This window comes from Bombina bombina, chromosome 7 (assembly GCF_027579735.1).
Source record: "Bombina bombina isolate aBomBom1 chromosome 7, aBomBom1.pri, whole genome shotgun sequence".
Taxonomy (NCBI): Eukaryota; Metazoa; Chordata; class Amphibia; order Anura; family Bombinatoridae; genus Bombina; species Bombina bombina.
Window position 1 is genome coordinate 300,262,327 of NC_069505.1, and position 13,239 is coordinate 300,275,565.

General features: G+C 36.7%; 1 protein-coding gene across 1 annotated transcript in view; it reads right to left on the minus strand.

The window, feature by feature from the left end:
- GXYLT2 (glucoside xylosyltransferase 2) overlaps nucleotides 1–13,239 on the minus strand; it is a 116,767-nt gene that overhangs the window by 41,987 nt on the left and 61,541 nt on the right. The window contains exon 4 of the mRNA XM_053720886.1: nucleotides 3,069–3,320. Coding sequence (XP_053576861.1) covers nucleotides 3,069–3,320 — 252 coding nt within the window. The remainder of the gene's footprint in view (nucleotides 1–3,068; nucleotides 3,321–13,239) is intronic.

The following is a 13,239-nucleotide window of genomic DNA, read 5'->3' on the forward strand; positions in this document are numbered from 1 at the left end:
TATTGGAAACATTTTTCTAAATATAGGAGGTGGCGAAAAAGGCACACCCGGTCTATCCCACTCCTTGCTAATAATTTCTGTAAGCCTTTTAGGTATAGGAAAAACATCAGTACACACCGGCACCGCATAGTATTTATCCAGCCTACACAATTTCTCTGGTACTGCAACTGTGTTACAGTCATTCAGAGCAGCTAATACCTCCCCAAGCAACACACGGAGGTTCTCAAGCTTAAATTTAAAATTAGAAATCTCTGAATCAGGTTTCCCCGAATCAGAGATGTCACCCACAGACTGAAGCTCTCCGTCCTCATGATCTGCATATTGTGACGCAGTATCAGACATGACCCTTACAGCATCTGCGCGCTCTGTATTTCTCCTAACTCCAGAGCAATCTCGCTTGCGTCTTAATTCAGGCAACCTGGATAATACCTCTGACAGGGTATTATTCATGATTGCAGCCATGTCCTGCAAGGTAATCGCTATGGGCGTCCCTGATGTAATTGGCGCCATATTAGCGTGCATCCCCTGAGCGGGAGGCGAAGGGTCTGACACGTGGGGAGAGTTAGTCGGCATAACTTCCCCCTCGTCAGAATCTTCTGGTGATATTTCTTTTATAGTTAAAGACTGATCTTTACTGTTTAAGGTGAAATCAATACATTTTGTACACATTCTCCTATGGGGCTCCACCATGGCTTTCAAACATAATGAACAAGTAGTTTCCTCTGTGTCAGACATGTTTAAACAGACTAGCAATGAGACTAGCAAGCTTGGAAAACACTTTAAACAAGTTTACAAGCAATATAAAAAACATTACTGCACCTTTAAGAAACACAAATTTTGTCAAAATTTGAAATAACAGTGAAAAAAGGCAGTTACACTAACGAAATTTTTACAGTGTATGTAACAAGTTAGCAGAGCATTGCACCCACTTGCAAATGGATGATTAACCCCTTAATACCAAAAACGGAATAATAAATGACAAAAACTTTTTTTCAAACAGTCACAACAACTGCCACAGCTCTACTGTGGCTTTTTACCTCCCTCAAAAACGACTTTGAAGCCTTTTGAGCCCTCCAGAGATGTCCTGGATCATGCAGAGGGAAGCTGAATGTCTCTGTCAGTATTTTTACCCGCACAGAAAAGCACTAAAAAAGGCCCCTCCCACTCATATTACAACAGTGGAAAGCCTCAGGAAACTGTTACTAGGCAAAATTCAAGCCAGCCATGTGGAAAAAAACTAGGCCTCAATAAGTTTTATCACCAAATACATATAAAAACGATTAAACATGCCAGCAAACGTTTTATATTAAATTTTTATAAGAGTATGTATCTCTATTAATAAGCCTGATACCAGTCGCTATCACTGCATTTAAGGCTTTACTTACATTAATTCGGTATCAGCAGCATTTTCTAGCAAATTCCATCCCTAGAAAAATATTAACTGCACATACCTTATTACAGGAAAACCTGCACGCTATTCCCTCTCTGAAGTTACCTCACTCCTCAGAATATGTGAGAACAGCCATGGATCTTAGTTACTTCTGCTAAGATCATAGAAAACGCAGGCAGATTCTTCTTCTAAATACTGCCTGAGATAAACAGTACACTCCGGCACCATTTAAAAATAACAAACTTTTGATTGAAGAATAAACTAAGTATAAAACACCACACTCCTCTTACGACCTCCATCGTGGTTGAGGCTTGCAAGAGAATGACTGGATATGGCAGTGAGGGGAGGAGCTATATAGCAGCTCTGCTGTGGGTGATCCTCTTGCAACTTCCTGTTGGGAAGGAGAATATCCCACAAGTAATGGATGATCCGTGGACTGGATACACTTAACAAGAGAAATATCAATACAGGTTACACAGTGCAAAATTATAAAGACATTCAAAATGACATACAATTGCAAAGCTACAGTTCTTTAAAAAGAAAATGGGACATGAAAAGAATTACACACAATATCTAACTTATTACCAAGTTCCTTTAGATATGTGGAGAATGACAGTCCTGATGTTAGTGGTTTGGTCCCCAGGACAGTTCTGCCCTCAAGTCTTTCTGTTACATCCTTAAAAACTAAACTTTCTTTGTCTTGTCAAAGACAACGCCCGGGTTATAATTTACAACGAGTGCAGCCAATGCAAGCAAGTCTTAGCTCCCAGTAGGGGAGGAGCTTTTTGCATTCCTACACACAGTTACCAGTTTCACAAAGAACACTTCACCTCAGACCTGTGATGGGCTAAGGAGGGAGAAGGAAGGGGAGAGGGGGAAGGAAGGAGGGGGGATCTCAGCTTACAGCTTCTCTGAATACAGATTTCACACAAAGAAATAACAGTTCACCTTAACCCTTTCCAGGCTGAGACAATACCACCTCTGCTGCGTAGCCAATCCAGGTATCAACTACTCCACATGATTGTATCATGACACCAGCGCTATGCAATTTCCTTTGCAGCCCACTTACTGTGCAAGGTGTCTGCCCCTTCCACTCATGCGCAGATCAATTCACCTACTTGGCTCAGTAATGTAAACAGTGAATCCCATGATCTACACATAGCAATCCACTAATGATAAATAATTCATGGAAGAAGTAATTGAATTTGTGCTTCATTCAATTTAAAGGGACACTAAACCCAAATTGTTCCTTTAATGCTTCAGGTAGAGCATGCAATTTTAAGCAATTTACTCCTATTATCAATTTTTCTTCGTTCTCTTGCTATCTTTATTTAAAAAATAGCAATGTACAGCTTAGGAGCCAGCCTATTTTATATTCAGCACCCTGGATAGAGATAGCTTATTGGTGGCTACATTTCCCAACCAATAAGCAAGCGCAACCCAGGTGGTGAACCAAAAATGGGCCGACTCTTATGCTTTACATTCCTGCTTTTTAAATAAAGATACCAAGAGAACAAAGAAGAACTGATAATAGGAGTAAATTAGAAAGGTGCTTAAAATTGCATGCTCTATCTGAATCATGAAAACAATTTGGGTTTAGTGTCCCTATAAGGCTGCTCAGATTATATTTTTAATTTATATATATATATATATATATATATATTTTATTTTCACTTACCTTGAACTGCTGCTTTCTAATACGAGTCAGATTCATTAACATAACTCCAGAGTTGACACCGGTTGTTCCGTAAAACGGATGGCGAGCAAAGCGACTATACCATCCGATCTTTGGGATTTCATGTTCCGGTGCCATGGCTGCAAGTTGAGTGTCATTGAATTTTTTTAAAAAAGCCCAGATATCGTCCAGAGGCCTCAAAAACAGAACGTCAGTGTCCACGTACAGTAACGAGTCAACGTCTTGCAAAATCATCTGTGTAACCAAGAGTAAAAAGGAAATATTAGCCGTCCTATCTTCTTTACTAGATGGGATTATTGTTCAATATTGATACTACAAAATATGCCGGAGAAATGTATAAACCACTGATATGTGTTCTTATTGATTACAATTTTTTATAGATGTGATGACAGTGAACATGTGGGAAAAAGTCAATTGATAGGTGGAGTTTGGCTATGGAAAAGTGCAGAAAACAACAGGGGTCAAAAAAAAAGTGTGGGAACTCACCAAGACTTCCATCCCCCCTCACAATTAATATTGTTTTATATACACACACATTGTATTTATATTTATATAATCTATACACTTTGGTTAATGAACACAAATTAAATCAAATGAAGGGTTGAATGGTTGCCTTTGGGCCTAAGACGACTCCTCTGTCACAGTCTCACCCACTTAAGAAGCAATAGTCCTATTTCAGCTGAGGGGAGCTAAATAACCCCAGAGCAAGCCACTCAGAAATGTAAGCATCATGTGTTATACACAGTGGGATGTGATCACACAGCAGGACCGCTGACAGACTTCTTGCATTTAGTGCATTGTAGGAAGTTTTACTGCCCATTACTAGATGATCTCACTATCCCTCTAACCAGACTGTGCTCCAACTCCTCCCACCAGCAGCGTTTACTGAAGCATTTCTGTCTCTGTCCAGGGGGAACTTCGTTCCACCTGCAAAAATAGTGCAGGAACTCCGTTCCCATGCGTTCCCGCTTGACCCCTAGCAAACAAGCTGTTAATTTGTTTTAAAAATGTTTAGAACATGGCTGAATATGTCATTCTACAGCAACAGAACACAAATGTCTTATAATTTCAAATGTGTACTGTCCCTTTAAACACTAAATAAATGCTGGGTATAATGATCTGAGAATAATATGCAAATATATTTCTTAAAATGATATTAGTTGTTTAAATATTGAAGAGATACGTGTAAAGGTTTAGTATCTATATAGTAATGGGCACATACAAGTTGCTAGTTATCCTAGGATAGGCGAGTTAGGGGCAGTCATAAATGGGCTAAAAAGTTACAGTCTCAGAAGGTTTAATTTAATTTCCTTTAAAGGGAAATGAAACCCATTTTTTTTTTTCATAATTCAGATAGAGCATTTGATTTTAAACAACTTTCTAATTTACCTCTATTATCAATTTATCTTTGTTCCTATGATATTCTGTGTTGAAGAGATACCTAGGTAGGCACCTGGTGCAATACATGGCAGGAAATAGTGCTGCCATCTAGTGCTCTTGCAAATGGATAACATTCTTGCAAAATGACTGCCATATAGTGCTCTCGATATGGTCCAGCTCCTAAGCATACGTCCCTGCTTTTCAACCAAAGATAACAAGAGAACAAAGAAAATTTGATATTAGACGTAAGATAGAAGGTTGTTTAAAACCACAGGCTCTATCTGAACCATGAAAGAAAAATGTTGGGTTTTATATCCCTTTAAATAGTGTAAATTAAAATTTTCAAAATTACCAGCACAAAATCCTTTTCCCACAACCTGTTTCTGTCTTTAGAATAATGGTTTTATAGGCACAAACCAATCAACTAAATGTTATTTCTTGCATGTATTCTGTATCTTTGTTTTTTGTTAAAGAGTCATTCATCTCTCGTTTTTGGACAACTGCATTGAGTATGAAAAACATTGTTGTTTTTTTTTTAATTTGTCGAACAAAATTTCACAGGTCTATTCTAAAACGCTCTTAAAATTGTATTGAAAGGGACAGTCTACACCAAATTTTTTAGATATATAATCCCTTTATTACCTATTTCCCAGTTTTGCATAACTAAGTTATATTAATATCTGTTTTACCTCTGTGATTTCCTTGTAATTCCTTGTGATTTCTGCAGAATGCCCCCGTATCTCAGTGCTTGTGACTGACATGCAGTTTAACCAATCAGTGCAGACTCCTAAATAACTCAACGGGAGTTATCTATATGACACACATGAACTAGTACTGTCTAATTGTGAAAAACTTTCAAAATGCTCTGAGCTAAGGGGCGGTTGTCAACGGTTTAGAAATCAGTTTGAGCCTAGCTTGGTTTAGCTTTTCAAAAATACCACCAAGGGAACAAAGCAAATTTAGTGATAAAAGTCAATTGGAAAGTTGTTTAAAATTGCATGCCCTATCTGAATCATTAAAGTTTCATTTTGACTAGACTGTCCCTTTAATTAATAGATAAAATCGGTTGTTACACACATTTTTGATCAACACATTATTATGAATCTGTTTATGCTGTGCCACTATACTAATTTGATGTAGAGCTGAACACATCTAGTTAGCCAATCACATGAGACAAATGTGTGCAGGCACCAATCAGAAGCTAGCTCCCACTAGTATAGGGTATGTACATATTATTTTTCAACAAGGGATACTAAAAGAACAAAGCACATTTGAAAATAGAAGCAAATGTAAAAGTGTCTTAAAATGACATGTTCTATCTGAATCATGCAAGTTTAATTTTGACTTTCGGATCCCTTTAAAGGGATATAATTTTAATACACTTTTAAAATCACTTCTATTTTCAAGTGTGCTTTGTTCTCTTGGTATCCATTGTTGAAAAAGTATATGATGCACATAGCCTACACTAGTGGGAGCTAGCTGCTGATTGGTGCCTGCACACATTTGTCTTTTGTGATTGGCTAACTAGATGTGTTTAGCGAGCTGCGAGTAATGCATTGCTGTTCCTTCAGCAAAGGATAACAAGAGAATGAAGCATATGTGATAATAAAAGTAAATTTGAATGTTTAAAACTGTATTTTCTATCCAAATTATGAAGGAGATTTTTGGGGTTTCCTGTCCCTTTAAAATCACCCTCAGAAGCTGAAACACATTAAAGCTCAGTTGAAAGATGTGGCCTGTGTTTGGTGGCTATGTACGTATGCCATTCTTAATCTCATCAGCCAATGCTCCTGAGATGCAATGTTTTGTGTTCCCCATATGGGAATTTAGCTACAGGTTCAACCCCTTTGTGAGGGTTAAACACACAGAGCACATTATTTTTGCATTAGTGTTCCTTGCAAAATACGGATTATTTTTGCATCAGAATATCCATTTAATTAAAGATATGTGTGTAATGTATGAGCAGTCTTTTTATGCCCTTGTATCAAATCAGGGCTTATGCAAAATATCTGTTTTCTCACTTGAGAATATAACTGTTGAAAACAATCACCCAGATTTGTATAAAATGAGGTGATATTATCACTTCTGCGAAATGATAAAATCACACAACACATTTGTGAAACAGTGCAACACATTATTAACAGTTTTATAGAGAAGATAATTTAGTATACCCCCCCCCCCACTCTTTACCTGCTATTGGCCTTTATTTAGTTTTAATAGTATATACTACTTTATTTTCATTTTTTTAAATGAGTAATTAGTCATACAGTATGAGTTATATTGCTTTAATACTAACAGTTATATTCTATATTAGGGGATGACAAGTCCAAGGGTATGTGCTCCTTACTAGCTTTAAAGGGATATAAAAGTTACATGTAATATATACAGTAGGGCATTTATTATTTGGGTAGAAGTATTTTGACAATATACATTCAGGGGTCAAGTCAAGTCCAGCGGGAACGCACTAATTTTGCTGCTGGTAAGAGGAGCTAGAGGAAGTCTGGTTAGAGAGGGATAGTGAGATCCTATAGTAATGGGCAGTAACACTTCCTACAATACACTAAATGCAAGCCTGTCACCTTGCACTGTATGGAACACATGGTGCTTACATTTCTGTGTGGCTTGCTCTGGGGTTATTTAGCTCCCCTGAGCAGAAATAGGACTATTGCACCTTAAGTGGGTAATATTCTGTGACAAAGGAGGAGTTTCAGGTCTAAAGGCAACCATTCAACCCTTCATTGGTTTTTATTTGCTTTTATTAACCAAGGTGTATAGATTATATACACATAAATACAGTGTGTGTGTGTGTGTGTGTTTGTATAAGAGTGTGTGTTTAAAACAATATTAATTGTGTGGGAGGGTGGAAGTCTTGGTGAGTTCCCACACTTTTTTTTTGTAGAACTGGACCCCGACATTGTTCTGCAAAATGTTTATGGTAAGAGTTATTGCCAGTTTTGAAATATTGAAAGCATATGGCAGTAGGTCTCACATATGAATACAGCTTTCATAAGTAGTGATATTTTTTCTTTAAAAAGGACATGAAACCCAAGAGTTTTCTTTCATGATTCAGATAGAGAATACAATTTTAAACAACTTTTCAATTTACTTCTCTTACCTACTTTATTTAATTCTCTTGGTATCCACTGTTGAAAAGCATACCTAGGTAGCACTACTGGTAGCTGACTGCTGATTGGTGGCTGCACATATATGTCTCTGTCATTGGCTGATGTGTTCAGCTAGTTCCCAGTGGTATAATTGATGCTCCTTCAACAAAGGATACCAACAGAATAAAGCACATTTGATAACAGAAGTAAACTGGACATGTGGTTAACATTGTATGTTCTATATGAATCATGAAAAAAAAAATGTTTTATTTCATGTCCCTTTAAAATGAATAAAATGAGCTGTACTCTATTTAGAGGTTGTGATAGATAACTCGACACTAACAATAGCTGCACTGACACTATGTAAAAATGTAAATTGCAATGCACCCCCTAGTGGGCTTTTAACAAACTGCATCTGCGACAAAAGTCTACAGATGTAGCAATTTAGTTCTCAGACACTTTTTTTTAGAGCAGTGGAGAAAATTATTATAACATGCTGTAAAAATGGGCAACTGACACTATACAAATCTCCTATTCTAGATTTCAGTTGAGCCATCTCTATTGCAAAAATGTATGGATATATCTGTGTGACTGTAAAGATATTAATATAATACAAATATAGCCAATAACGTGATGTTGCAATAAGATATCAACACCTGCCAGAGGCGTAACTAGAAACCACAGGGCCCAGGTGCAAGAATCTAAGAAGGGCACCACCCCCCCAAAAAAAGTGAATTTGATACATATCTTTTTTTTAAAAAAACATTTAAAGGGACAGTAAAGTCAAAACTAAACTTTCATGAATCCGATAGGGTATGCAATTTTAAACAACTTTCCAATTTACTTTTATCATCAAATTTGCTTTGTTCCCTTGGTGGTATTGTTGAAAAGCTAAACCTAGCTAGGCTCAAACTGATTTCTAAACAGTTGAAAACCGCCTCCTAGCTCAGAGCATTTTGAAAGTTTTTCACAGTTAGACTGTGCTAGTTCACATGTGTCATATAGATAACATTGTGCTCACTCCCGTGAGGTTATTTAGGAGTCTTCACTGATTGACCACACTGCATGTCTGTCAAAGGCACTTAGATAAGGAGGCTGTCTGCAAAGGCTTAGATACAAGGTAATCACAGAGGTAAAAATATATATTAATATAACTGTGTTGGTTATGCAAAAACGGGGAATGGGTAATAATGGGATTATCTATCTTTTTATATAAGAAAAATGTTGGTGTAGACTGTCCCTTTAACACAGAAAAAAAATGTGAATCAGATTATATGCCTGCAAATGGAGGTACCCTGTGCTCACAGTCTGTGAGATGGTCTGACCCCCTATTACTGTATATAGTGACACTGTTTAACCCACCAGTATTGTATATAGTGAGTCAGTGACACAGTCTGTAATCTGCCGGTGAGATGGATGGCCTGCCCCTACCTGCCCCAGTACTTTATAAAGTGACCACAGTAGTCTGTGACATAGTCCAGCCCCCCATACTGTATATAGTGGTACTGTATAGTGATACTGTTTACCCCCTCCCCCCATGCTGTAGTAACAAGGTCTGTAATTTGCTGGTCCCACAAACATACACATACACACACACATACATGCATAAATACACACACAGTCACATACATACACACACACATACATGCATAAATACACACACAGTCACATACATACACACACACACACATGCATAAATACACACACAGTCACATACATACACACACAGTCACAAACATACATACATACACACACACACACATGCATAAATACACACACAGTAACAAACATACATACATACACACACATGCATAAATACACACACAGTCACAAACATACATACACACACACATGCATAAATACACACACAGTCACAAACATACATACATACACACACACACATGCATAAATACACACACAGTCACAAACATACATACATACACACTCACACATACACAGACAAACACCAATGGGTAAAACAGACTAAACCCTGAAGTCAGAGACACTAGTGAAGCATCATGTCACACTCACATGATATCAGTGCAGGCAGTGGCAGGTCAACGTTTTTCATTTTAAAAAAAAAAAATATATATATATTTTTTTAAGCTGGGCCTCCACCCTTGGGGGCCCAGTCGCAATTGCGAACTCTGCACCCCCTGTAGTTTCACCCCTGACACCTGCTTCAGTAAAAGTGAGCTGTCAATCCAGGGATATTCCATAGCATTAGAAAAAGTCTTCAAGGGGGAACATAAGACTGTATATGTGTACCCCAAGGCACTGAGCAGTCAAGAGCGCTCTGCCATTGAATATAATGACTTGACAAATCCAGCCTCAGATTTGCTGTATCAGCACAGCTTATTTATTTATCTATTTATTTATCTCTTAAAGTGTTAGAAGCAGGGACTGGCTAGAGGCTGAAGGTAAAGAGTACATCTAAATTAAATGAATTGTTTAATAAAAATGCATATTTGAAATAAATGCATGTAATTCAGTCCTCATAGGGAACTAAAAGTAATTAAAGGAACGTTACACAACATGAAAGTTCCTGAGTCAGACAGTTTACTATCAAATTTGCTTTGCTCTCTTGTTGAGAAGCATACCTACGTATGCTCAGGAGCAGCAACACACTACTGGGAGTTAGCTGATGATTGGTTACACACATATGTCTCTTGTTATTGATTCACTAGCTGTGTTAAGCTTGCTCCTAGTAGTGCATTGCAGGGGTTAAACACACAGTAATATGCAATGAATAGTGCAGTAATAAAATGTTCTAACACATTAGATGATTTTCTGTTTGCACATTCACATCCATTTAAATGTCATGGTGGTACCGTATGTGTTCAGATTAGAACCACATCTGCCACAGATGAAGCTTTGGATGAAGTGCAGCCCCAGTAAAAAAAATGTTAATGTAATAATAGAATACTGTAATTCATTAGAACATTATATTCTTGTATAACTGCTTGTGTCTGCAAAGTGGTTAAAGGGACGTGCATCACCTGCGACACAGTTATACATCATTGTTTTCTTTTTCTCATGTCCCTTTAAAACACATTACTGAAGTCCTCTTCACTATGCAGTTACACCTTTGGGTGGTTCACAATTTTGCTCTTGTTTTCGGTAGATAAGAATTTCTGAACATCATCTGATATTGCCAATGTGTTGTTGTTTTTTCAGTGATCACGATCACAAAATGCTTCTGCTGTTAAAAAAGCTAAAGCTTTAAACTATTACCTCAAAAACAAAAACTGCCAATATAATCTCCCAATTTCATAATTCAAAAACATGTTCAGTTATAGTCAAACAAAATGGTTGTTTTGTGAGTTTAGTGATTACATCAGTGGGTGTGAATGGTCTGTATGTTAATTGATCGTTATTAGTAGCAGGCAGTGCAGCGAATAGTGGATGTGCGCAGTTAAAGGGATATTAAACAGTGCACCTATAGTAAAAATTGATTTATTATAATAGTATTTATTATTTATCATATTTATTTATAGTATTAAATTGCTTATTGTTTTTTTTTATATGTAATTGATTGAGCAGGTAGTTTTTGTATCAGTTTGCAAACCCAATGTTCTATTCAAAAACTTTTTGGAATACTTATTAATAAGTTAAAATGTGCTGTCAGGAGGTTTATAAAGATCTTTTAGATGCGGAATACGATATGTAAAAAAATAAATCTGTAAATGGGTCATCAACTATCAAGATTTTAAATTGTGACCAGAAAAACAGAGGACTGGCTGACACATATAGAACCATGTTATACATACACAAAAAGTGTGAAAATGTCTTATTGTGATCACATCAATATCGAAAAGCGATCATCTGCAGCCATTAAAGGGACAGTCTAATCAAAAATAAACTTAAATGATTCAAACAGGGCATGCAATTTTAAACAACTTTCCAATTTACTTTTATCATCAATTTTACTTTGTTCTCTCTGTATTCTTAGTTGAAAGCTAAATCTAGATAGGCTCATATGCTAATTTCCTAGCCCTTGAAGGCCACCTCTTATATGAATGCATTTTGTCATGTTTTCACAACTGGAAGGCGTTAGTTCATGTGAGCCATACAGTTAACATTGTGTTCACGCCGTGGAGTTACCTAGGAGTCAGCACTGATTAGCTAAAATGCAAGTCTGCCAAATGAACTGAGTTAAGGGGGCAGTCTGCAGAGGCTTAGATACAAGATAATCACAGAGGTAAAAAGTGTATTAATATAACTGTGTTGTTGGTTATGCAAAACAGGGGAATGGGTAATAATGGGATTATCTATCTTTTTAAACAATAAAAATTCTGGTGTAGACTGTCCCTTTAACCTACAGATGATGAAAAGAAAGACTGTGATGAACCCCATAGTTAGTATTGGTACAGCAATAAAATGTCCTAACAAATGATTGCATATTATTATTATTACAACAAAGTACCTTTAAGACACAATTTGGAAAGAACTGAGGTCAAATAAATTCAGCAGCCTTAAAGGGATATGAAACCCAAAAAATGTATTTTGTGAGTCAGACAGAGCATACAATTTAAAAAAAACTTTCCAATTTACTTTTATAATCATATTTACTTTGTTCCCATGATATTCTTTGTTAAAGAGAGATACTTAGGTTGATGTCTGGGGCACTACATAGCAGGAAATAATGCTGCCATCTAGTGCTCTAGCAAATGGATAACATTCTTGCAAAACTGCTGCCATATAGTGACCCAGAAATGGGCAGGCTCCTAAGCATAGGTCCCTGCTTTTCAACCAAAGTTACCAAGAAAACAAAGAAAAATTGATAATACAAGAAAATTAGAAAGTTGTTTTGAATTGCATGCTCTATTTGAATCATGAAAGAAAGAAAAAAGTGTTTTATATCCCTTTAAAAGGAACTTGAGCTGTAAAATGCATTTCCTTTTAATGTATTCACATTGATCTATTTTACCTGCTGGAGTGTTTATTTTTTTACATATAGCTCTTTTACCATTATTTTGCCGTTTGAAATGGTTGTTTTGCCTGTTGAGACTGCCACCTATAATGTAAATGTGAGTACTGCAGTACTGGTCTTAGAAATATTATGTAAACTAAAGGCAGCAAAGACATGAACTTCCTAGTGGGGTGTGGGAGAAAGCAATTTCAAAGGATACTCCTGCAGCAGCTTTGAATACAATTGACTCTTATTAGAAGCTTACCACACGTTATCTGAAACCAATTTTTTTTCTTTCGTGATTCAGATAGAGCGTGCAATTTTAGTCAACTTTCTAATTTATTCCTATTATCAATTTTTCTTTGTTCTCTTGCTATCTTTATTTGAAAAAGAAGACATCTACGCTAAGGAGCCAGCCAATTTTTGGTTAAGACCCTGGACAGCACTTGTTTATTGGTGGGTGAATTTATCTACCAATCAAAAAAAATGGGCCGGCATCTAAACTTACATTCTTGCTTTTCAAATAAAGATACCAAGCGAATGAAGAAAATGTGATAATAGGAATAAATTAGAAAGTTGCATAAAATTGCATGCTCTATCTGAATCACACAAGAAAAAAATTGGGGTTCAGTGTCCCTTTAATTCGGACAATCCTGTCTTTTTTTTTTCTCACTTATAAAACAAATATTCTAAATGTTACTTCCAGCACAAATAAAACCGCCAACCCCCCCCCCCCCCCCCTTTGCTGAGCTCCTGC